A 25,226-nucleotide genomic window follows, 5' to 3' on the forward strand; every position below is an offset into this window, starting at 1 on the left:
TGATGCCCAAAAATGCTGTCTAGGTAGGCAGCTCACTTGATTTTGATACACAGCCTATCATATATGCTGCTCTATAAGTGACACTTATGAAATGTCTGTTAACACCCTTTTCATGTTTTATTTTTGCTTGTGTCTTGTATGACTGCATCTCTTGCATGATTGTACTTTGCTGTGTCAGTATTAGCATGCTAGTTCCTTTATCTGTGCTGCTCTGTTCAAACTCTGTGGAGCTCAGCTCTAAAACAGGACTCAATTGCTTCATATGGCATTCAGCAAAAGCATTGCTGACTCTTTCTCCTGTGTTTCTCTGTGGGCACCTGTAGAAGATCTCTCAGGACAGAGAGAAGTTTGCAGACGAGGACAGCATTTTCTACACATTGGGCGAGTGCGGACTCATCTCTTTCTCTGACTACATCTTCCTCACAACTGTCCTTTCTAGTAAGTGCCTTGAGTGTATTTCTATTAAGTCTGTTGTTGAACTTAATGCTGACACCTACTGGTGAATGCAGCATAATGCAAAACCAATGTTTCATAATTAATGGTAATGATTCTATTAATTAGAGGTCAGCCGATATTGGATTTTACCAATACCGATAACTAGGTTGGACCACACTGGCTGATACCAATCAATCGACCGATAGTTTTTAAAATGGGTACTGAATGGAAAATAAATAGTGCTCTACTATTTTAAAAAAAAAAAAGTAGCCTACTGAACCATACTTTTTAAAATAAATAAAAATATTAATATTAATTATATAATGATCCATTACAGTTAATTCATTGTTCATTAATGTTAACAAAAGCAACCAAATGTTTTTAAATATATCAGTAATTGCTGAAATTAACACACTCTAACAATGAACTGTACTTCTATTCTACAGCTTTTATCAATCGTAGTGTTACAAATGGACTTATATTGTAAAGTGTTACCATTACATCAACAATCAAGCTAAAGATGGCCATCTTTAAATATCTACACAAAGGCCACAGTATTAAAATTGCGTACATATGGATATTGTGTACTTTCACAGTTTAACTGCTTCTATTCTAGAACATTTGTGGTTAGCTAATCAAAATATAAAAATATGTTAGTCACACAACGGGTAAAAGTGCAGCACATCTAGAAGAACTCGCAGCTATCTGGTATCACACACACTGGACGCGTCGCTTTCAATTCAAGCTGTGGTCTATAAGACTTTATTTGATCACCAAACGGCAAAAGTATACTGCTGTCCTTTCTCTACATGCAGCATCTAGTCAACAAATTAATCAGGTAGTAATGACATGAAAACTTGCACTACAGTATACTGTACACACCGTTTCGTTGTCTATGTTTTACATCCGCCTTTGAAGTGTCCCGCTCTGTGCAGCGCACAGGGTCATGTGTCTAAACAGACGGCACATGCTGTCAAGTGTTTTTCGCCACTAGAGGCTGCTCTCGTGCTGTATAACAATGACTATAGGGACTTTACTGTATAGAGACAGTATACAGTACATTTTTGCCGATAACCGATAGTTTCGCCATTCAACTATCAGTGCCGATTAATCGGCAAAACCGATACATTGGTTGACCCCTACTATTAATGATAAAAGTTCTAAAATGAACCTGACCTAAATATAAATTGTACAATAATAATTAGCACCACAGAAGAATTTAAAAAAATGTTAAAGAAGCACATTTTTGTTACGTTGTCTAATATTTTTAAACTGTTTCGAAATGCAGAAAGTTATGCGTTAGTGAAAGTAAATGCTGTCATACATTTGCAGTTAAGTTACAAACTTTGTTTCGTCCCTTTGCAGCTCCTCAGAGGAACTTTGAAATCGCCTTTAAGATGTTTGACTTGAATGGAGACGGAGAGGTCGACCTTGAAGAGTTTGAGCAGGTAGGTGAACACAAAGACCTTTAAAAGTATAGATGAACACATTTCATTAGCACACTCAGAAAAATGTACAAAAAATGTTCCTTGAGGGCTACAATAGCTTGTGACTGTGGCAGTATCCTCATAGGGACACCTTTGTACTTTTTGACTCCTAAAAGGTTCATTGTGGTACCTTGAGGGTACATATTACTCTAATGTACTAATACAATTTAGGGGTAAATAAGGTACAAAGTTGTCTCTTTTACTACACCTACAGTTACAACCTTCAGTATAACCCAAGGTATTTTTGCACTTTTTTTTCTGGCAGTGTAGTGCCCGTTTGTGTATTTTGGTTTCACGTGTTTTCAGCTGTTTGTTTTGTCTGTGTTTGCCCCTCAGGCTACATTTGCCGTTCATTTGCAAAGTCACTGTGAGTCATTCACCTAGTAGTATCAGGTCTTTCTCTTTCCCAAAGCATTCTGGGTATTTGCAGTGCCTGTTGGTAAACACACTGTATGTGCTCAACCATGCAAATATACTAGTCACATCAAGCAAACAACATCTATATCACTTGGATATGTATTGGGTTAACAGATGACTGATGTTTGTTTCTTTAATTACATTTATTAATATTAATAATTTAAACAGCCAAGTTTATTAACCTAAGTATAGTCTATGTAAAGGTTGCCAATAAATTGTGTATTGCTAGAATGTGCAGTCACAGTTACAGGTTCATTACAGAGCATCCCATTTAAGAATTCAAGTTTAGAGCTAATTGTTTTAGGAAACAAATTTTACTCCCTCTCATAACATCAGTCTTTTAAAATGCTAAACTTACACTCTATTAAGGGAATATATCAGTCTAAAAATGCTTGATCTTTAGCAGCATTTCAGCCCTGGAATGACTGATTAAACAACAGCATGTATTTATGCAGGCATTTTATTGATTTATTGATAGTTATCTTTAGTTGCTGTCCCAGAACCGCACACACATCACTGCTTAACAACACACTGCCCCAACACATTGAGAACCTCAGGAGCTAAATACCCTTGATGTCCTAGACAGTGTCCTAGTTCCTTCTAAACTTCCATCACTCCCTGGACTCCTGAACGTTTGCACCTTCATCCTGAAAAGAGTCCTTGAATTCCTTCCAGAGCTCTTGTGTCTCTTTTCTGTTGAGTTGAGTGTTCATCAGTGATTGATAAATAATAACTTGAGAAAAAATTAGGCTTCTGAAGAAGAACAGACTTCTTTCTCTGTCCCCCTCCTCTTAACCCTCATTCCTCTTCTTCTATCCTTGTGGAGCAGGGGGAGGAGGAGAAAAAGAAAAACAAATAATAGAACAGTAAGGAGCACCTGTCCACATTGCACCTCCTCCTCTTCCTTTTTCTTGTTCTTCTTCTTTTTTTCTCCTCTCTCTTCTTCACCTTATACTTCCTCCTCTTTCCCCCTTCTCTTCCTCCTTTTTGTAATTATTTTCCTCCTTTCTCCCCCTTCTTCTTAGCCTCCTCTTCTCCCTTCTTTTCGTCCTCCTCCTCCCATTATTTTAATATTCCTCATCTTCCTCTTCTGCTTTTCCTTCTCATCCTTCTCTTCCTCATTGCTCCATCCTCCTCCTTCCTTCTTCTACCTCCCCTTCCTTATCCTCATTCTCCCTCCTCCCCCTCCTTCTCTTCCTTCTCACCCACCTCCTTCCACTTTTCCACTCTTCTTCTTCTTCCTTCTCCTCCTTATCATCCTCCTCCTCCTTATCATCATCCTCCTCCTCCTCCCCCTCTTCCTTCTCACCCCCTCTTTCCATTTCTTCTTCCTCTTCTCTTCTCTCCTCCTCCTCCTCCTCCTCCCTCCTCCTTCTACCTCCTTTTTTACTTAAGTTTAAGTATTATACTTACATACTCTTAAATCCTACTTTTCCTCCTCCCCCTTTTTTTCCTTCTCCTTCTCCTCCTCCTCCCCTTCTATCATCTTCCTCCTCTTCCTCCTGTTCCTTCTCACCCTCCTCTTTCTGATTTTCATTCTTCTTCTACTTTGTCATCTTCTACCTTCTCTTCCTCCTCTTCCTTCTTCTTCCTCCTCCCTTCTTCTTTCTTCCTCTACCTCCATTAAACTTATCCTCATCCTCATTCTCCTACTTTTCTTCCTCCCCTTTTTTCTCATTCTCCTTCTCCTGCTCCTCCCCTTCCTCCTCCTCCTCCTCCTGTTCCTTTTCACCCTCCTATTTCTGATTTTATTTTTTCTTCTTCTTTGTCATCTTCTACCTCCTCCTCCTCTTCCTCCTTCTTCCTCCTTCTTCCTCCTTCCTCATTCTTCCTTCCTCTACCTCCATTATACTTATCCTCATTCTCCTACTTTTCTTCCTACCCCTTTTTCTCGTCCTCTCCCCCCACCCCTTATCCACGTCCTACCCTTCCTTCTCGCCTTCCTCTGTCCACTTTTTGTTCTTCTTTTTCCTCCTCTACCTCTTCTTCTTCTTCTTCTTCCTCATCCACCTCTCCCTCCTCCTCCTTTTTCTTCCTCCTCCTTCCTTCTTCTACCTCCCCTTATATTTATCCTCATTCCTCCTACTTTTCCTCCTCCCCCTTCTTCTCCTCCTCCTACTCTTCTCACATCCTCTTTCCAGTTTTCCTTCTTCTTCTTTTTGTTCTTCTTTTCTCCTTCTCCTCCTTCCTCCTTCTACCTCCCATTATACTTATTCTCATTATCCTACTTTTCCTCCTCCCCTTTCTTCTCATCCTTTTCCTCCTTCTCCTCCTTCTCATCTTCTTACTCTTCCTTCTCATCTTCCTCATTTCACTTTTTTTTCTTTCTTTCTTTCTTTCTTTCTTCCACTTTTCTTCTTCTTCCTCTTCTTCCTTCCTCCTTCTACCCCTTTATATTTATCTTTTCACTTTTCCTCCTTTCTTCTTCTTCTTTCCTCCTCCTTCCTTCTTCTACCTCCCCTTATACTTATCCTCATTTTGCTATTTCCCCCCTTTCTTCTCATCCTCCTTTTCCTCTTCCTATTCTTCCTTCTCACCCTCCTCTTTCCACTTTTCCTTCTTCTTCTTCTTCTTCTTCTTCTTCTTCTTCTTCTTCTTCTTCTTCTTCTTCTTCTTCTTCTCTTCTTTCTCATCGTCCTTATCCTTCTCCTCTTCCTCCTTTTTTCACTTTCTACATCTCTTTTGTTGTGGAGTGTGTTCTGGTCCAGGTGGATGCTGTGTTTTGGCAGTTAAGGAGATTCCTCCTTCTTCTAAAGCATTTTGAGAGGAGTTGAAGAAAAGTGCTACCTAAGTAATGAGTTGTTTACATAAATCATTATTTCTTTTTTTCCAGGTTCAGAGTATCATTCGTTCTCAGACCAGTATGGGCATGAGACATAGAGATCGATCCACCACAGGAAACACTCTGAAAACAGGAGGCTGCAGTTCAGCCCTCACCACCTACTTTTTCGGAGCTGACCTGAAGGGCAAGCTCACCATCAGCAGTTTCCTGGAGTTCCAGAGGAGATTACAGCATGATGTACTAAAGCTTGAGGTATGGCACAGAACTCGAGGAATATGGAGGAGTGTCGATTACATATGAGAGATGACGGAAAAATAAATTGAAGTTGAAAGTTGTCACCCAGTGTCACCAGTGGAGGCTCAGGCTCATGCATAATTTACTGCTGCAGCCTCCCTTTTAGGACAGCATGCATTATTCTGTGTGGAATAAGGAGGCATTAAACCTCATTTAGAGTTATGGGAAGAAAATAAAAAGAAGGAGAACAATACTCACAAAGTTCCCAATGGTAGTGATAAAATGGGCTAGATAAGAAGTGTTAATTTTCCCTTTTGCCAGTTACAAAAATTGTCCATATATATACATTTTAGCTGTTTTTGCATCTGAACTCTTCATACATATATATATATATATATATATATATATATATATATATATATATATATATATATATATATATATATATATATATGTATGAAATGTCAGTGCTCATTTAAATAGTAACTGCGATGCTGCATTTTGTGCAAGACCTGTTGAATAACATATTTGAATTAACATATTTATTCATTTGTATTAAATATTAGTCATTTTTCTGTCATTTTTCATTGACAGTCATTTCACTTGACTACGGCAGGTTAGGTGGGAAATAAATGTATTTATTCAGAATGCGCATTTGGAAGGGAAATATATTAATAGGAACATTTCAGCAGGTGATATGAGATGTAGGCCTAAACATCCTCAGTTTTGAAATGCATACTCCACGTGAACATGCTCCCGCATAATATTTTAAAAGGACTTTAATTCATCCCACGCAACCTATCCATGTTGTGTCAGGAAATCATGAAAACTGAGGCAGTGTGTCATTGTTTAGAATAAAAGCAGCCAGCTACGCTGCAATAACACCAGCGAAAGAAATCAAAGAGGATTCTCCCGTTAGTTTTGACTGTGTTGCAACGAGTCAAGAAGACGAGACACTACTTCATCAAAAATGTTGATCTCAACCTGGTCAACCATTCTTGGAGGCACGTTAGAGATCCTATAGCACTACCATGGTACACGTCCTAAACAACTTGGTTTGGGGGGAGAAACAGCCGTTGGCAGTAGTGTGGCGTGAGTGACACTGGATGTAATGTAACCTCCTCAGGGTCTGACAGAGTGTCAGTGCTTCGGGCAGCCCCTGTCACAGACGCCTTTAGATCTCTGTCTGTCCCTCTCTTTATCTGCTCTTTGAGATGTGCTGAGGCTGCAGCTCTCTGTTTTGTCAGATATTCCTCAATCTCACCCACCTTCTATCTGTTAACAGCTTCCACCCACAGGACAGTCTCATTTTTAGACTGAGCTTCTAAACCTGAGATTGCAGGCAGTAGAAATGGGCCTTTACTATCTCACAGTTCTGACAGTCACTAATTATGAAGAAAAAAAAAGTGTTTAGATCAGAGCTGTGTGTCCCAATTAAAGAAATAGCTCACCTCAAAATATGAAAATTCTGTCATTTATTCACCCTTGTGTTATTCCAGACCTGTATGAATTTTTCTTAAAGGGGTCATCGGATGCAAACTTCACTTTTACATGTTGTTTGAACATTAATGTGTGTTGGCAGTGTATGTACAAATCTACCCTATAATGATAAAAATCCATGCAGTGGATTTAATTAATCTGTAAAAATAATATCCCCTTTTTCAAATCGAGCCATTCTCAGATGTGGCATCACGCCGACAGAGGCCGCTCCCACGATAGTTGATTGACATGAGCATCTTACCTCAGACCTGACTTAAATCAGCTGTAACAGTCCGACCTCTGTTGTTTCGATGCTGGAGCAGGGATGTAAGTTAGACAAGAATATCTCAGATTGAGCAATTGAAGTGTTGTGTTGCTGGATGTAATAATGAACATAGTGGTCGTCATTTACTCCCGACATCTGAGCCGCTGAAGATGCAGTAGATTACATTTGTTTGTGAAGGAAATGCGCCTCCCGATCTACATAAATGCGTCTATGTTCGCGCGAATCATTCATGATCCAGCTTCACCTACAGCAGAAGTGAGTATAAGGTTTTTTTTATGAATCTCTGCAATCACCTTTCCTGATAACGTGCTGGTTAGCAAGTTTGGCGGCTAAATGCGCTAAATGCGGCTAAAGTAAACAATCTCTCAGAGCAGCAGAGAGAAGAGAGTGGCGGGGCAAGCAGAGCTCATTAACATTTAAAGAAACAATCCCTCAGAATGGGATGATTTTTGCAGAGCTCATTTTGGCAAGGCAAAAAGGGTGTTGTTTTACACAACCATTGAGAATTTTTAACCAAAGTATATTATGGGCTTTTCATGAAGACCCTAAAGAATCATATCAGCTTGTGGAAAATGGGCATCCGATGACCCCTTTAACACCGTGGGACACAGTTGGCCAAATTTAGGGGTGTGTATAATGCAGAAGAATCTGCAGTACTTTTCCAACTGTTCTTTTGTCCGTGTCTATTGCGATAAGTGCTGATCCGGTGTTGAAATCTGTCATTGTTTTGCTGAGTGTTTACTGTGAGTGTTATCAGCTGCAGAAAGTGATAGTGGTGTTTTCTGTTCAGCACACAGCTCTCAGACTTACGCTCTAATCTTTAACTAATCCCTAAGAAGCCTGTCATTTCAGTGGAAGAGTTATGACATTTTGTTTAAAAATTCAATGTCAAAAAATGTTTTCAAATAAAATATTTGCATGGATAAATCATTGTTAACAAGATCAATAACATGCATTTAGAAAATAGATAACAGTGATTTTTAATTTCATGCCAACTTTAAAATTGTTATTTCAATCATTTTTGGACTTCTAATTGTAATATTGTTTACATTTTAGTTTTCATTTTGATATGGAAAAACGCTCCAGACCCGATTTCCTGATACATTACTATATATTTATTCAAATAGTAGATCCTGGGACAGATTTACTAACAGCTGTGCCAACACAAACCATCTTTTGGCTTTAAAGGGCACCTATTATGCCCCTTTTTACAAGATGTAATGTAAGTCTCAGATCTTTCAGATGTCCCCAGAATGTGTCTGTGAAGTTTCAGCTTAAAATCCCCCCACAGATCATTTATTATACAATAATAAATGTGCATGTCTCTTTAAATGTAAATGAGCTGCTGCTCCCCGCCCCCCTTTTCCAGAATAGGGCTGTTCCTTTTACAGCTTGCACCTCAGATACTTTGCCAAGAAACGTCTGTTTGGTTTTGATTATCATGTCTATCGTGATGAAATCATGCGTTTTAAAGCCATATCAGTTTTAACATCTGATATACGTTTTTTTCTGAGTGTATAAATCTGAAGCGCACGCACAGAAAGCAGCTGTCACATGGCATGTGAGTCCTTTCATGTCTTGTTGAGCTTAAACTGTCAAATACACAGGTTTATGCTTCAAAAACAGTCGGTTATGTCTATAAAGGTAAACAGTAAAGGTAATAGTTGTCCTTTAGAAAACTACTGTCTGAATCTACTAAAAATGCGCACTGAAAAATTGCGGCTTACCTTATCATTGCATATGCATTTGTAGGAGTTTCGCCATTAATTGCGCCAATATTTACCGCCCAAAAAAGCATATCTTGACCCATTTTGCACTTGACGTGGCTGTGATTGTTGCTGCCAGAAGGAAGTACCGCAGAGAACAGGGAGCGTGTGGTAGAAGGAGAGAATTTTTTCCACTCTCATTCCTTTATTTGGAATGCCAGAGGATTAGCATTGGTTCTGGTTGTTTGTGACCTTACACTAATTTGCGCTGCTCTTTGTAGATTGCGTTTGTCATTATGGAAATGATCCGGCTGCGTCTGTGTTCTTTAATTTGTGCATTGTCAGCAGATCAACCGTCAAACTTTCCACTCCCATCTGTGCTTTTTTGGAATTGCGTTCTCGCACTGATTTGCCCTCTTTAGTAAATCTGGCACCATGGTTGTTATTTTAGCTTAATAATTACTCATGAGCTAAGCACAACCAGCACATCTATACTCCCTACTGCCAGTTTTTTAAAATGACCACCATGCAAAAAACTATAAATAAAACTCGCCATAAAAGTGCATCTGCTTTGTATGAGAAACTGCAGTTGTTGTTCACTCATAATACTTTTCCTCCCTGGCTTTCAGTGGCAGTTTATGTTTCAAACCTGACCCATTCACAGTGGTTGAGTAGGTAATGGCAGAATTTTCATTTTTTAATGAATCTAATGGTCAAACCCTAATGCATTCCAGCCAGAGAGAGCCATTCGACTTTTGCTGTCAGCTACTTTAAATCCTCCCATCCTTTATGACCTGGCACAGCTGTGCCCATGCTTAGGTATTCAGTTGAACATGAATTGTAAGTGATATTGACCAGCTGAGCACAAGATTCACTTCTGAGGCCATTATTCAGCATTCCTTCTGTGTGTGTGTGTGTGTGTGTGTGTGTGTGTGTGTGTGTGTAGTTTGAAAGGAATGATCCGGTGGACGGCAGGATCACAGAGAAGCAGTTTGGAGGAATGCTGCTGGCCTACAGTGGAGTTCAGTCTCGCAAACTCAAACAGATGCAGAAGAACCTCAAAAGGATGTTCAAGGATGCTCAGGTGGGCGACTTGCCACTTTGAAAAAGTGTGTGTGTGTTTGTGAAGTGCCACTGTTAGAAGAGCACAGTGAGTCCTCACTCTCTTCTCTAACTACTAATTTGACCAAGCACCTGTGTTCTTGTGATCTTTTCTGTCTTTCTTTTCCCGTTCCCTCTCAAACACACATCCTAAACTGGCACGCCATGACAATTGGTGTTAAGTCATTTCAGCGTTCCCTCTGAGAGCTGAAAAAAGAAATGAAATTACAACAGGCTACAGTACCTCCAAAATATTGGTCATAATCTATCCAACAATATACTAGTCAATTAGTTTCAATGTACATACATGTGTACATAAGCATCCAAAAGTTTGGAGTTAAGATTTATTAATGTTTTTGGAAGAAGCCCAAGGCTGCATTTACTTGGTCAAAAATATAGTAAAAACAGTAGTATTGTAAAATATCAATATCATTCATTTAAAATAACAGTTGTGTATGTGAATGTACAGTTGAAGTCAAAAGTTTACATAAACCTTGCAGAATCTGAGAAATGTTAATTATTTGACCAGCGTAAGAGGTATCATAGAAAATGCATGTTTTTTTTTTTTTTTTGTTTGTTTTTAATTAGTACTGACCTAAAGAAGATATTTCACATAAAAGACGTTTACATATAGTCAACAAGAGAAAATGATAGTTGAATTTATAAAAATTACCCAGTTCAAAAATGTATATATGCTTGATTCTTAATACCGTGTTGTTACCTGAATGATCCACAGCTGTTTTTTGTTTTGTTTTGTTTAGTGGTAGTTGTTCATGAGTCCCTCGTTTGTCCTGAATAGTTAAACTTCCCGCTATTCCTTCAGGTCCCACAAATTCTTTGGATTTTCAGCATTTGTGTGTATTTGAACCCTTTCCAACAATCACTGTGTAATTTTGAGATCCATATTTTCACACTGAGGACAACTGAGGGACTCATATGCAACTATTACAGAAGGTTCAAATGCGCACTGATGCTCCAGAAGGGAAAACGACGCTTTAAGAGCCGGGGATGAGAACTTTTGAACAGAATGGAGATGTGTACATTATTCTTATTTTGCTTACGTACATGTTTCCCAGAGGACAAAATAAGTTAAATTTACCCTGATTTTCAATTTCAAAAAGTTTTCACCCATATAATGCATTGTACTCTTAATGCATTGTTTTTCCTTCTGGAGCATCAGTGAGTGTTTGAACGTTCAGTAATAGTTGCCTATGAGTCGCTCAGTTGTCCTCAGTGTGAAAAGATGGATCTCAAAATCATACAGTCATTGTTGGAAAGGGTTCAAATACACAAAAATGCTGAAAAACCAAAGAATTTGTGGGACCTGAATGATTTTTCTGAAGAACAGCAGGCAGTTTAACTGTTCAGAACAAACAAGGGACTCGTGAACAACTATAACTAAACAAAAAAGCACATCTGTGGATCATTCAGGTAATAACACAGTATTAAGAATCAAACTTATGTAAACTTTTGAATGGGGTCATTTTTATTAATTCAACTATTATTTTCTCTTGTGGACTATATGTAAACATCTTTTATGTAAAATATCTTATTCAGGTCAGTACTGATTAAAAAATAACATGCATTTTGTATGATCCCTCTTATTTTGCTAAAAAAATAAAAATAAAAATAATAATAATAATAATTACATTTTTGCAGATTCTGCAAGGTGTATGTGAACTTTTGACCTCAACTGTATTTTAAAATGTAATTAATGTGAAATTAAATTTATTCCTGTGTTGCAAAACTGAATTTTCAGCATCCGGTCTGATTTGTTTTTGTTGTTGTTCTGGATTCACTGATAAAACTTTTTTGGTAACAATGTAAAATTCTTTACTTTCACTTCTGATCAGTTTAATGCATTCTTGACATATATATTTTTTTAAACAATTGTCTAAAAAATTATGTTTTTACATTCATCCAATTAAAAGCACCACCACTATAGCCAAACACATACGGACAGTTGTGTTTAGTCATTGCATCATCCTTTTGCGATGGCAGTGGACTTTGTGTTTTTAACAGTATGTAAAGTTAAGAATAACTTGTCTAATTAAAGTAAAATTTAAAATCATGCTTCGAGTCCCCCAACCCCTTAAAAGCTCAAGGAAAATTTGATTCGTCATGATATGACATTAATATACAGCAGAGATCAGTAACCTTTTTGACCTTAATTGACATTTTTCATTTTTCTTGTTCATCTTTTATGCCGCAGGGTGATCAGAAGTGCATGAATCAGCAGTAGGTCAAATGAATAATTTGATAAGTAACAAATTATAGCCTGATTTTTATCAGAATTCAGAGTTTTAATGGCTCATTATACTCACTAAAATGTTTCGCAGTACATGTGGTGTGTGAGCCTAGCATCAGGCGCGTTTATTAGCATGAGAGCACTCCGGCATGCTGGAGTTTGAAGAGTGTTCCCTCAACAGGGCTGTTTTATGCTTATGCGTCTTTCAAATGATCTCGTCCTGTAATTTTATCCTCTTATTAAGAGGATAATAAAACTACATTTACAGGCTCTATGCAGCACTCTATGCACGCTGTGCTAACACGGCATGTGTTTTTTGCTCCTATTTGAGTGCTAATGTCATCTCACTTTCATTTCACTCTCTTAACGGTCTTTACTAACTGAGCTGAATGACCAAGTGTGTCATAAAATAATTAAACCAAATAAATGTGAATCATTTTAGCATTCTCCTTTTCTCTCTTTCACACAGGGCATCACGTTTGAAGAAGTGGAGAACTTCTTCACCTTCCTGAAGAACGTCAATGATGTTGACACTGCATTGAGTTTCTATCACATGGCCGGCGCCTCTATAGATAAAGGTACAGATAAACGCACGCTCACAAATATGTGATCCCTCAGCCAGTTCCTTGTAAACATTTAGCTTGGACGGCAGTTGTGTTGCAGTCAAGCAGCAATCTAATAAGTTTTGTATGTGATGTACTTCTGAGGGTCAGTGAACAGGCTGTGGGCAGTTTGTGGGCATGTTGTCTGACTTTGAGTCTGCTACAAAACTAACTTTGCAGTGTAAGAATTCCCAGCTGTATTCTCCATGTTGCATCACCTGTTCCTGGTCTCCTCCCTCCCTCTCACTCCCACCATCAGCAGAGCCACTCAGCCAGATGCATCCTATTTCACTGCAGCTGGCGCTCTTCCCAGCAGTACTTTAATAATCTTCTCTCCTGCTGGTTCTTCACATGCACACGGTCCTGTTACCTGGACATTTTGACCATGTCCTTCACGTTTAACTAACTCACTTTTCCAGTCCTCTAGCCTGTATTTGATTTCTGTGCAGGGTTACAGCCTTCACAGCTTGTGTGCAGAAACGACTTACAATGTTTTTGAAGAAGAACAAGAAGATTTGAGTCGTGCTTGCTCATGCAACACTAGCTGCGGATGACAAGTGCCACATTATAGTGTTTCACGGTTATAGAGTACATGATTACTCGCCCGCTTTTCCAGCAGTGCTGGTTCTGGAAGTATCTTTCCTGTAGGGATTTTAAGGATGTCTTTTAAGCATTATAAGCCATAAACCCAACTTTGATTTGAAGCAAAACAGTATTTAAAAATTGGACAAAAAGCCAAAGTTTCAATACTTAACGCCCTTCATGAGAGAAAGAACTACAATGTATCGAAGCATTGTGAATGACAATCAAATTAAAACAAATGAGAAGCAAAACTATCAAATTTAAATTTGTTTGACGTTGTTAGTTATATCTACAGAAACAATATGGCTTTTCACGTTTTATGTTGCAGCCTTATGCTAAACTGCTTTAAATGATTATTTTTTTACCACATCAATTTACACTCAATAAACCATAATGACGAAGCAAAAAAGATTTGTGACAACTTTGCAAATTTGTTAAAAATAAAACACTAAAATAAGTACATTGTATAAGTATTAATACTGTTAACTTTATTTAGTTGAACTAACTTACTTTACAGCCTCAAGTTTTTTTGGGGATGATGCAACAAGCTTTGCACATCTGCATTTGGCAATTATCTGTCATTCTTCTCCTTATTTCTTTACCTCTCAAGCTCTGTCAGCTTGAATGGGGGCTGGCAGACGTTTTCAGGTTTCTTCAGATCAGAAATATTTGATTGCATTCAAGCCCAGGCTTTGGCTGGGACACTCAAGGACATTCACAGAGTTGTCTATAAGCCACTTTTGCTGTGTGCTTAGGATCATTGTCCTGTTGGAAAGACTGGGTTTTCATTAAGGCTATCTCAGTATTTTGGTGCACTGAGCTTTTCTTCTACTCTGATGAGTCCCTCACTCCCTGCCACTGAAAACAGCCCCACACCATGAGGCTGCTACCAGCACACTTTACTTTTGGGATGGTCCATACATGATGCTTGGAATTGTTTCTGACAGTCTGAGAATCCTTTAGATGCTTTTTTGCAAATTCCAAGTGGGTTTTCATTTGTCTTCATTGAGGAGAGGATTGAGTTTGGCCACAAGACCGAATTAGTGGAGTGTTGCAGCGATGTTTTTTCCTTCTGTAAGTTTCTTCCATCTGCGTATATGATCATGGAGCTCAACTAGAGTGAAGATCAGCTCCTTGGTCACCAGTCTAACTAAGGCCCTTCTCCATCAATTCCTCAGTTTGGCCAGCAGGCCAGCTCTAGGAAGAGTCCTAGTTGCTTCAGACTTCTTACATTATGCATAATGGAGGCTACATGCTTCTGTGAACCTTCAGTGTAGCAGAATTTTTTTTCTGAACTCTTCCCTTGATCTGTGCCTTGACGCAAGCCTGTTTTTAAGCTCTACAGGCAGTTATTTTGACCTCAGGCCTTTTTTGCTCTAATATGCATTTTCATCTGTTCAGAAAAGAGTATGAATACTTATGCAATGGAATCATTTCAGTTTTTTATTTCTAATAAATTTGCAAAGTTGTTTTGTGCTTTGTCATTATAGTGTATGGAGTGTAGATTGATGTGGGGAAAAAAGAGTAATTTAAAGCTATATATATAGAGAGAGAAAGAGAGAGTATATTGGGACAAACTTTAGTAGGTGGAGCTAAAGAGATCTTTTGGTGCACTTTGCTCACTGCAACTTTCTGATTGGTGTAATTTTCTATACAGCATAATGGGTATTGTAATTTTCACCACAAATTCCACTATTAAGCACAATTTAAGTACAACCTTTTGCAAAGACCCGCCCCTCTTCGTTACTGTTCTCATGCAGTGAAAAATACATTTCAGAGAAAAGAGGAAACCAACAACGCACAAACAGACAAGACAGAGCAGGTTGTAATTTTAAGAAATTCAAACAAAAATACCATATTGTGGCTCTTTAATGTATCGTGACAGATTGCTGTAATAACTCAGTTCAAGTGACATGTGAACTGATCATCTCTTCCTCTTTACTAGTTATAGCACAAAATAAACACGAATGAACATGAGAAGGTATCTTGTTTCAACCGCGGAAAGACATCTATCTTTCAAGTTTAGTTCCATTGTCATAAATCTACTCTCCTGTCTGGTTTGTTAATCAAACTCCCTGCAAAGGGCCAATTATTAAAAAAACAAAACAAAAAAAGATGAATTTATGTGTATGGTTCAACAAATTATACAATCAATTAACAACTTCTGAGCTCACAATAGGTCTGTCTTTAAAAGTTTTTCAGCTATTGGAGAAGATGACGTTGTTGTTGTTGTTGTCTTTGTAACATTTTGGTCTCTAGATATGGTTTAGGTACCTGCTTCAGAAGGATAGTAGGGATTTTTTTTTAATCCATTTTATCCATTCCAAAAGTTCCACAATTGGTACAGGTTTTCAATGGAGTGTAAAGATGTGGACACGCTTCCAAAAGCATTCGAAAATCATTAGCTGTCAGTGACGCTTGGTCTGAGGTAAAATAAACATCCAGTACCGCATTGGCACTGGCTTCTCTTCACTTCGCCGCATGTGGCTCTACATTAGGGCTGCCCTCCGTACATCCGCACACTTCCTCACAGGCGTTATCTCACGATTGATTCCTCTCACTGTAGGATGATAACTCTGAGTCTCTCTTTCATTTCTCTGTCCGTCTCACTGATCTCTAGCCCATAACATCCAGAAACTCTGAATCACTGATCCTTATGAAGACAAAAGAGGCTTTTTATCGGCTTGTCATCTTCGCAATCGCTCTCTTTCTCGTCTGTATTCTGATCTCAAGGCTGCGTCTGGAAGGCCAGGCGCTGTCAGACGAACTGTGATGGATGCTTTTTGGCTTGTCTGGCTTTTCTGTTGCCCTTCCTGTTCCTGTGACCAGTAATGGCCTTCTCTTATGTTCCCAACAGGCAGTTTTCTCACTCTCTCACTGTAAGAGAACAACATATAGTGCCTTGCGAAAGTATTAATTTTTTCATGTGCTTTTTTTCCCCACATCAGTCTACACCTTATACACCATAATGACAAAGCAAAAACAGAATTGTCACAACTTCGTACATTTATTAAAAAAAAAAAATCAGAAACTTAAATGATTGCATAAGTATTCATACCCTTATCTAGGAAAGTTAAAATTTAGCTCAGGAGCTTTCATATTGCTTGTAGATATTACTACACTTAGAGTGACGTTAAACTGTGGCAAATTCAGTTGAATGGGTATGATTTGGAAAGGCACGCACATTCTAATAAAAGGTCAGCTGAAACAGCTGAAAATGGATGTCAGAGCAAAAACCAAGCCCTGAGGTCAAAAAACTGCCTGTACATCTCAGAAACGTGATTGCATCTAGCCACACATCTAGCAAGGCACGTAATCATAAACGGAATTGTTGATAATAGTAGATTGTCTTAAGGTTGTCATACTTAAGCTCTGATGATAATTAAAGGTATTGTACAAGATTATTTTGGTAAAATGATCACATAACACATAACACCTAGTAAGCCGTCTTCCTCTTCTACCATTCATTCTAACTGAAATGTAACTCAAAAGTCACTGTTTTGGAACAATGTACAAAGGCAGCAAGTGTAAGTGCATGAAATTTGTATACAGAAACAAGAATAATGGCAATATTTAAGGAATAAATATATATGGCACATAGTCAGATTTAATCTGTATTATTTATATTGCATTTATGCATTTTGCAGACACTTTTATATATGCAGCATACATTGCACTAAAGGTATGCGTTTTGTCAGTTCATTCAATGTTACACAGGAATGTTATATACTACTATAGTATATAGTTTGAATTAGCTCTTATTTTCATAATTAAAATAAATAGTTTTATTTTCATTATAGTTTTAGTAATTTTATGTGCTTTTGTCTTTTTTATTACATTTTTAAAATACATTCCTATTTAGCTTTATTTTTATTTTTATTTGAGTCATTTTAGTACTTTCTAAACTTCTTTATTTCAGTTACTTGCCAAGGCAATATTTTTAATTTTTAATTTTAATTTTATTACTTTCTAAACTTATTTTATTTCAGCTACTTGCTAAGGCAAGTTCGGTTAGTTTTTGTTTTTAATTAATAACACTGGATTTAATTGATCTAAATAATATGCATGTAGATGTCCTTGTTTTTGGTATTAAAAGAGAAGTTCACTTTTAGAACAAAAATTTACAGATAATTTACTCACCCCCTTGTTATCCAAGATGTTCGTGTCTTTCTTTCTTCAGTCAATAAGAAATTGTTATTTGAGAAAAAAAATCAGAAATTATCTCCATATAGTGGACTTCAATGGTGCCCCCAAGTTTGAACTTCCAAAATGCAGCTTCAAATGGCTCTAAATGATCCCAGCTGAGGAAGAAGGGTCTTAACTGGCATTTCACTAGTCATTTTCAAAACAGACTTACATTTAATATACTTTTTAACCTCAAACGCTCGTCTTGTCTAAGTCTGTGTAAACTTCTGGTTCAATACGGTCCCAACCCTACATCGCAGCAGAAGTACCGACCCAGCGGTTACAAAGTGAACATGCAAAGAAGATCAAACACCCTTTACAAAAGGTAAAACAGTGAAAATAAGACGGGAGTTTTTCGACCTACCCTAACTGTATTGACCCGGATTACACAGACTAGGTATGCGCATCGTCAGAGATGAGACAAGAGGAACATTTGAGGTTAAAACGTATATAAATTGTCAGTTTGTTTTAAAAATGACCGATCGTTTTGCTAGATAAGACCCTTATTCCACCTAGAGCCATTTGAAGCTGCATTTAAACTACATTTTGGACGTTCAAACTTTGGGGCACCATTGACATCCACTATATGGAGAACATTCCTGAAATGTTTTCCTCAAGAAACATAATTTCTTATCAACTGAAGAAAGAAAGGCATGAACATCTTGGATGACAAGGGGGTGAGTAAATGATCTGTAAATTTTTGTTCTTGAAGTGAACTTCTCCTTTAAAAATTTGGGCATTTTGCGATTTGTCTGTGGTGAATGGTACATATAATGCTGTCGTATAATTATGGAAAGCTAAAGCAAGGTATTCTAGGAGATAGAATAATTAAATTACAGTGTTTTGGACTGTCGGGAGCTTGTCTATGATACCTTACAATGCTGCTTATGGAGGCAGCTCAGGTTTTGGAATAGAGCTAAAATGTTCCGCTTGCTGACAGATATCATTGAAATAGGTGTCGTGAGCTATCACTCCTGTCTCTGTGACATGCTAGACTCTGTCAACAGGGGGGAAAAAAGGTCAGGGGAGCAGCCCAGGCTTGTATTAAAAAACCCTGTCTGTCAATCATTTGCAAATTTGCTGACATAGAGGGCGGAGTTTTGGAAAAAGGAAGTGTGGTTGAGTTATAGTGTAATAACAGGTTTTTAAAAAAATGAACAGTGTAGAAAATTGAACTTTATCAAGCCTATTTCATTAATAACTGGGTTAACAATGTAAAAGTTAAACATTTTGACAGTCTTAGTAATTATCAGTATGATGTAAGTCACTAACAATGGCCAATTCTGACTGGAATGTAAACACTAGTGCCTCAGGCAGGATTTTTTACATTTTTTTTGGTGGAAAATCTCCAAGCCATTAAATAGACATGGACACACCATCATCTCATCTTTATCCTGCAGTCGGGTTACCTTCCTCTTCTATTTCTATCCATCATTTTCTTGTCCTCTCTGGTGAGATGTTTTCAGCAATGAATGTCCAGTATTGATCAAGCCCACCAAGACACCAGCCAATATCCAGTAATCAAACTCACACTCACTGTTGATGAAGCTCTTCTTCATTCTTATCACTGTACTCTTTTTGTTTTCTCTTTCTACAGCCACCATGAAGCAGGTCGCTCGCACGGTGGCCAAGGTAGAGCTGTCCGACCACGTGTGTGATGTGGTGTTCGCACTCTTCGACTGTGATGGTGAGTATGTGTGTTTATCAGACCCCTGTTTGAATTTGGAAAGCAGCAAATTTTTTTTTTTTTTTGTTTTTTTTTGAGACGGATGACACTGGTTGATACACTGATGGACTATTAAGTACTAGTAGCCGTATCATCCATTGACGCTAAGCAGGGTTGAGCCTGGTCAGTACCTGGATGGGAGACCTCCTGGGAAAACTAGGTTGCTGCTGGAAGAGGTGTTAGTGAGGTCAGCAGGGGGTGCTCACCCTGTGCTCTGTGTGGGTCCTAACGCCCTAGTATAGCGATGGGGACATTGTGCTGTCAGAAAGCACCGTCCTTCAGATGAGACGTTAAACCGAGGTCCTGACTCTCAGTGGTCATTAAAAATCCCAGGATGTCTTTCGAAAAGAGTAGAGGTGTAACCCTCGGCATCCTGGCCTAATTTGCCTGCTGGCCTCTGACCATCGTGGCCTCCTAACAATCCCCATATCTACTGATTGGCTTCATCACTGTCTCCTCTTCACCAGTACGCTGGTGTGTGGTGGGTTTTCTTAGAAAAGCAGAAAAGTGCTATATAAATGTAGTGAATTATCATTATTATTAGTAGCAGTAATTGTAGTAGTAGTATTTTCTAGTAGTAGTAGTAGTATGATTCTTTTTTTTTTCTGGTTTTATTTTGATTTTCATTTGCTTTTCTGCATATTTGTAGTTTAGTTTTTGCTATTTTTTTAACTCTAATTTTTATTTTAATTACAGTGGGGGTTTTTAGTCTTTGTTAATGATAATATTGTGTGTGTTTTGTTGTTTGTCTTGTTTGTTTTGTGTGTGTTGTCTTTGTTTTATTTGTGCTTGGTTTATTTTCATATTGTTTGATTTTGTGTATTGTTTCTGTTTTTATTTGTTATGCATTTTGTTTTGTTTTTGTTCCTTTTTTTAGTTTATTTTATTTCAATAGTTTTTCAGTCATTGTTTTTATTATTGATAATATATATATATATTTTTTATTTTGTTTGTTCTTTTTTTGTGCTTGTTTTTTGCATGTTGTTTTAGTTTTATTTGTTTTTGGTTTAGTTTTGTGTTGTTTTTTGTTTTGTTTGGTTGTGTGTTTTGTTTTGTGTTTGCATTTTGTTTGATTTTGTTTTGTTTTGTATTTTGGGTTTGTTTCGTTTTGTTATGCTGAATAGTCTGACGCCAGTCCTGACACATTCAGAAACTTAAATTATGTTTTTCCTGCATATTTGTAGTTTTAGTTTTTCATTTTGATTTCAGTAGTTGTTTTTTTTTTTTTTTTTTTTTTTTTTTTTTTTTACTCTTAGTTTTTGTTAATGATAATATTTTTGTGTGTGTGGTTTCTGTTGTTCAGTTTTCTGTTTGTTTTGGTGTGTTGTTTTTGTTTTATTGTGTTTGATTTAGTAGTGTGTTGTTTTTTTGTGCTTAGTTTGGTTGTGTTTTTTGTGTCTCTTGTTTCGTTTGCAGTTTTTTTTTGTTGTTGTTGTTGTATTTTGTTGTGTTTGGATTTATTTTGTTTTGGTTTTGTTTCATTTAGTTATACTGAGTAGTCTGAAGTCAGTCTTGACACATTCAGAATATGAAAACTTAATTTTATTTTGAGTTTTAATTCATGTTTTACTGCATATTTGTAGTTTTAGATATTTCAGTAGTTTTTTTTTTTAATCTTTGTTTTTGTTAATGATAATATTTTTGTGTGTGTGATTTTTGTTGTTGTTCAGTTTTGTTTGTTTTTTGTATTGTTTTTGCTTTATTGTGTTAGGTTTAGTTTTGTGTTGTTTTTTTTGCATTTTGTTTGGTTGTATGTTTTGTTTGTTTTGTTTGCATTTTGTTTTTTGTTCCATTTCATTGTACAAAATGAAATTTAAATAATTGTTATAATTTTAATTAGTTTTTAATTAGTAATAGTTTTACTGCATATTTGTAGTATAGTTATTGCTAATTTGTTAACTCTAATTTATTTTGTTTATTTATTGTATATTTAAGCATCTTTAAAGATTAAGTATTTTCAATCCGGTTATGTTTTTTTCATTCATTCATTCATGGTGCTATTTATGTGACAAATGTTGTAAATGAATGTATTTGAACAAGTACAATTACATGAGCACAGCGCTGAACCTGCCGCATCAAGTACTTTAAATTCTGCTGAGGGTTGATAAGCATATGGAGTTGGGCGGCACTGATGGTGATAATTACTCATCATATTTCACTCTCACACTTACTCTATTTAATTCACTCTTCTTTTTAGGAAATGGGGAGCTGAGTAATAAGGAGTTTATCGCCATCATGAAACAGCGGCTGATGCGTGGGTTGGAGAAGCCCAAGGATATGGGTTTCACCCGGCTGGTGCGCGCCATGTGGAAATGCGCCCAGGATACAGCCTGGGACTTTGCCATGCCGAAACAGCAGTAACGGCTGAGACGACCGCCCGTCCCCTGATGTTACGCTCCATATGGAGTATAATTAATCATTAAGGGATGAACTCCTTTGGAAGGCACATCTGAAAACACGCATGCTACGATGACTACTGCTCGTCTTCGGGCCCTTCGGTGCCCACCTGCAACTCTACTCAACATCCAGACAGAGCTTACTACCTTGTATTTATTTCTTGCTGTTGGCCAGTTTTAGAGTTGTGAATGCACAATTCTACATACACTAGAATTTGACTGCAGCATGTAAAAACAACAGCTAGAAGTCATTATCAAGTGCCATGACTTCTCATCTGAAATGAATGTTAGAACTTACTCAGATAATTTATAATATTTAGCTTTGATTTTAAAACACTCACCATCACTTCTTAAGCAAAAAGCTCCCTATTTTGCACTTCTATTGTCAAATGTTGTCTCAGTCTTCACTTCAGAACTGAATTATTAGCATCCAGCAACAACAAGCAATTTCCATTTTGTTATAAGCTGCATTAATATTTTGAAAATCTCATTGTTGAATGGCTTTGTAAGAGTGATGCTGAAACAATGATACTATTAAAACATTTTTCAGTACTGGAGTCTCAGTGTCTGTATTATTAAATAATATGAGGGGGTTTAAGGAATCAAATAAGGCTGAAATCTCTCCAGCGGTCACAAAGAGGTGACGCAGATGTGTCTTACTGTACATACACTAATACATAATGTAATACTTGAACACAAAATTGTCCAAAAACACACCTGTGTTTAATAAACACTTTAATTTTATACAAGATGTGCGGACAATAAATATATTAAGTATTCTTCAGTAGCTGTAGGCTGCTTATGTAATGTCTTTGCATAAAATAAAACATGAACACTAACATGTTTATCAGAATTTTACAACTGATTTAAATGTGGCTCATCCAGTCAGATGATTTATGTTCATAATGTATCCTTATTAACAAACAATAGTTAATTTATATAATAATATATAGTGTAATAGTTAAATGATTTCTCCGTTAACTATTATACTATATATTATAATATACATTAACTTCCAGAGTAAAAAATTGCAGATAATGTACTCACCCCTTTGTCATCCAAGATGTTCATGTCTTTTTTTCTTCAGCCGTAAAGAAATTATGTTTTTTGAGTTAAATATTTCAGGATTTTTCTCTGTGTAACTGGTATGGTGCCACGATTTTGAACTTCCAAAATGCAGTTTAAATGCAGCTTCAAACGATCCCATCCAAGGAAGAAGGGTGTTATCTCGCGAAACGATCGGTTATTTTTTATTTTTTTTTAATGCAATTTAAATACTTTTTAATGTCAAACGTTCGTCTTGTCTTTCTCTCCCTGAACTCTGTGTATTCTGGCTCAAGACAGTTAGGGTATGTCGAAAAACTCCAATCGTATTTTCTCCCTCAACTTCAAAAATCATTTCAAAATCATCCTAAATCGCTGCAGAGGCAGTGATCCAGTTTTTGCAAAGTGGACATGCAAAGAAGATCAAACACTCTCAACAAAAACAGTAATATATATATACTAGTGACCTAAGACTTTTGCACAGTACTGTATATATATATATATAAAAATGGTTTAAAATCAGTTAAAGTCCGTCTTTTGCTGTAGTGTGTTAGTAGGAAATATCAGATTACATTTCCAAACATTCATTTTGCCATTAATCGTAATAATCCAGTGAGATTTTTGTTTGCACAAGGAGTCTGACAACAGCGAGTGCTCTGCACAGAGATCTGATCTCATCATTATCCAGTCTGTCTGGAATGACATGAAGAAACAGAACGAACTCAGACAGACTAAATCCAGAAGAACTGTGAAAAAGTCTCCAGGATGCTTCAAGAAACCTACCTGCAAAGCTGCAGCACTGTTAAAAGTTTTAAGCACTTGTGTAAAAATGCTGTAAAATAAGGATGCTGTCATAAATAGATTTTCTTTATCAATTACCTTCTATTAACTAAATGAAATCAACATTTGGTGTGACCATTCTTTGCGTTTACAGCAGCTTTTGCCCTAGGTGCACTTGTGCAAAATTTTTCAGGTAGCTTTGCAGGTAGGTCTCTTGAAGCATCTTGGAGACGTTGCCACAGTTCTTCTGGATTTACTCTGTTTCAGTTTGTTCTGTGTCTTCGTGTCATTCCAGGAAGACTGGATGATGATGAGATTTAATCAGTGTGGAGCATTGGCTGTTGTCAGACTCCTTGTGCAAACAAAAATCTCACTAGATTATTACAATTAATGGCAAACAGAATGTTTGGAAATGTAAACGAAACAATATTTTTTACTGACACTGTGATTTTCAGTGTTATATAATTTAGTTTCACATTGCTGCAGTTTGAGCAATGTTTTAGACGTTTACCCCAGGGCAGCATTAAATTTATCTGAGGTGAATTAGCATTTGCTCCCCAATGAATAACAGCCCTTCTTCTGTGCAAATGTAAGAACATACCCATGAGCCTCTTTCATCAACACACATTAAACATTTCAAGTCACCATCTGTCATAAATCTCTGATAAACAATAAACTTATTAAACTTACAGCAGAGCTGGCTGGAGGAGTCTTGGTTTTGACTGTGTACTTCCTGTTAAATTAATGCAGAATGCTGCAGATGTGCCTGTCGGCTCACACTTCATTCATGAAGTGTTTAATGAGTAAACCAAAGGAATGTTGAGCAAAAAATGTAATAATTCAAAAAGTATGTTTCTTACAGAGCCAGTTGCATAAACACAGCCACTATGTGTCACAAGACTGTCATAAGAAGCAGTCTGATCAACTACAGGTTAACCAAGGGATAATCAGTCGTATGTTTTGGATTTAAATTAGACAGACCGAAGTTCACAAAGTAGAAAAATGATCCACCTTATTCCTAACCATGGAAGTAAGCCTATGGGCGAGACTACTGGTTTATTAGCCACTACAGGGAAATAACGACAAGAATAATAACATGCAGTAAACGGTAAAACTGTTTGCATTACAAACCAGTGTGTTCACAATTAAGATAATAGACTAAAAATTGCACCAAATTGCAGTATCAAGCAGCAAAACGAATGGATTGGTACAGCTAAAAATAGCTGGACGTGGATGAGACCGGAAGCCAGACCCATAAAATTTACAAATGGCCATGCCCAATAAGGTGGATATATAAAGAAAAACTTAATGACTGGTAAAACTAGTCTATACAGTTTATGCTGTGCAATCAGCCACAGATCTGGGTACTTTTCATAAATTATGTTGTAAATTATTTTGTAGTGCTTTTCACAATACAAATCGTTGCAAAGCAGCTTCACATAAAATTAAAGTTTCTACATTATATGTAGAAATAGCTTATCAGTGGTGATCATGTTTTTAATGACGTATTCAAACAAACAGTGAACGCTATTAACGGCAATGATTATATGTTGCAATCAAACTTAAAGCAAAACTTGGTAGTTTTGTTTGCTGGTTCAGGTTTAGCGTCATATGATGTCCTCTGATGGGTCTGCATCGTCTCTTCTCAGGTGTTCGGTCATCTCGGATCTTTGTAAGGTTTGTGTTGGTTTGTGTAATTCCTAGTTACCTCGGTATGCCCATCCCATAGCAGAAAC

At 37.1% G+C, this 25,226-nt stretch overlaps 1 protein-coding gene across 1 annotated transcript in view; it reads left to right on the top strand.

Annotated features, from left to right (window-relative positions):
* micu1 (mitochondrial calcium uptake 1) overlaps window positions 1–22,218 on the top strand; it is a 93,411-nt gene extending 71,193 nt beyond the window's left edge. The window contains exons 6-12 of the mRNA XM_051125687.1: window positions 324–438; window positions 1,801–1,883; window positions 5,173–5,373; window positions 9,773–9,910; window positions 12,645–12,753; window positions 19,142–19,231; window positions 21,468–22,218. Of these exons, the coding sequence (XP_050981644.1) occupies window positions 324–438; window positions 1,801–1,883; window positions 5,173–5,373; window positions 9,773–9,910; window positions 12,645–12,753; window positions 19,142–19,231; window positions 21,468–21,631 (900 nt within the window). The 3' untranslated portion in view covers window positions 21,632–22,218. The remainder of the gene's footprint in view (window positions 1–323; window positions 439–1,800; window positions 1,884–5,172; window positions 5,374–9,772; window positions 9,911–12,644; window positions 12,754–19,141; window positions 19,232–21,467) is intronic.
* The last annotated feature ends 3,008 nt before the right edge of the window (window positions 22,219–25,226 follow it).

This window comes from Labeo rohita, chromosome 13 (assembly GCF_022985175.1).
Source record: "Labeo rohita strain BAU-BD-2019 chromosome 13, IGBB_LRoh.1.0, whole genome shotgun sequence".
In the NCBI taxonomy this organism is placed as follows: domain Eukaryota; kingdom Metazoa; phylum Chordata; class Actinopteri; order Cypriniformes; family Cyprinidae; genus Labeo; species Labeo rohita.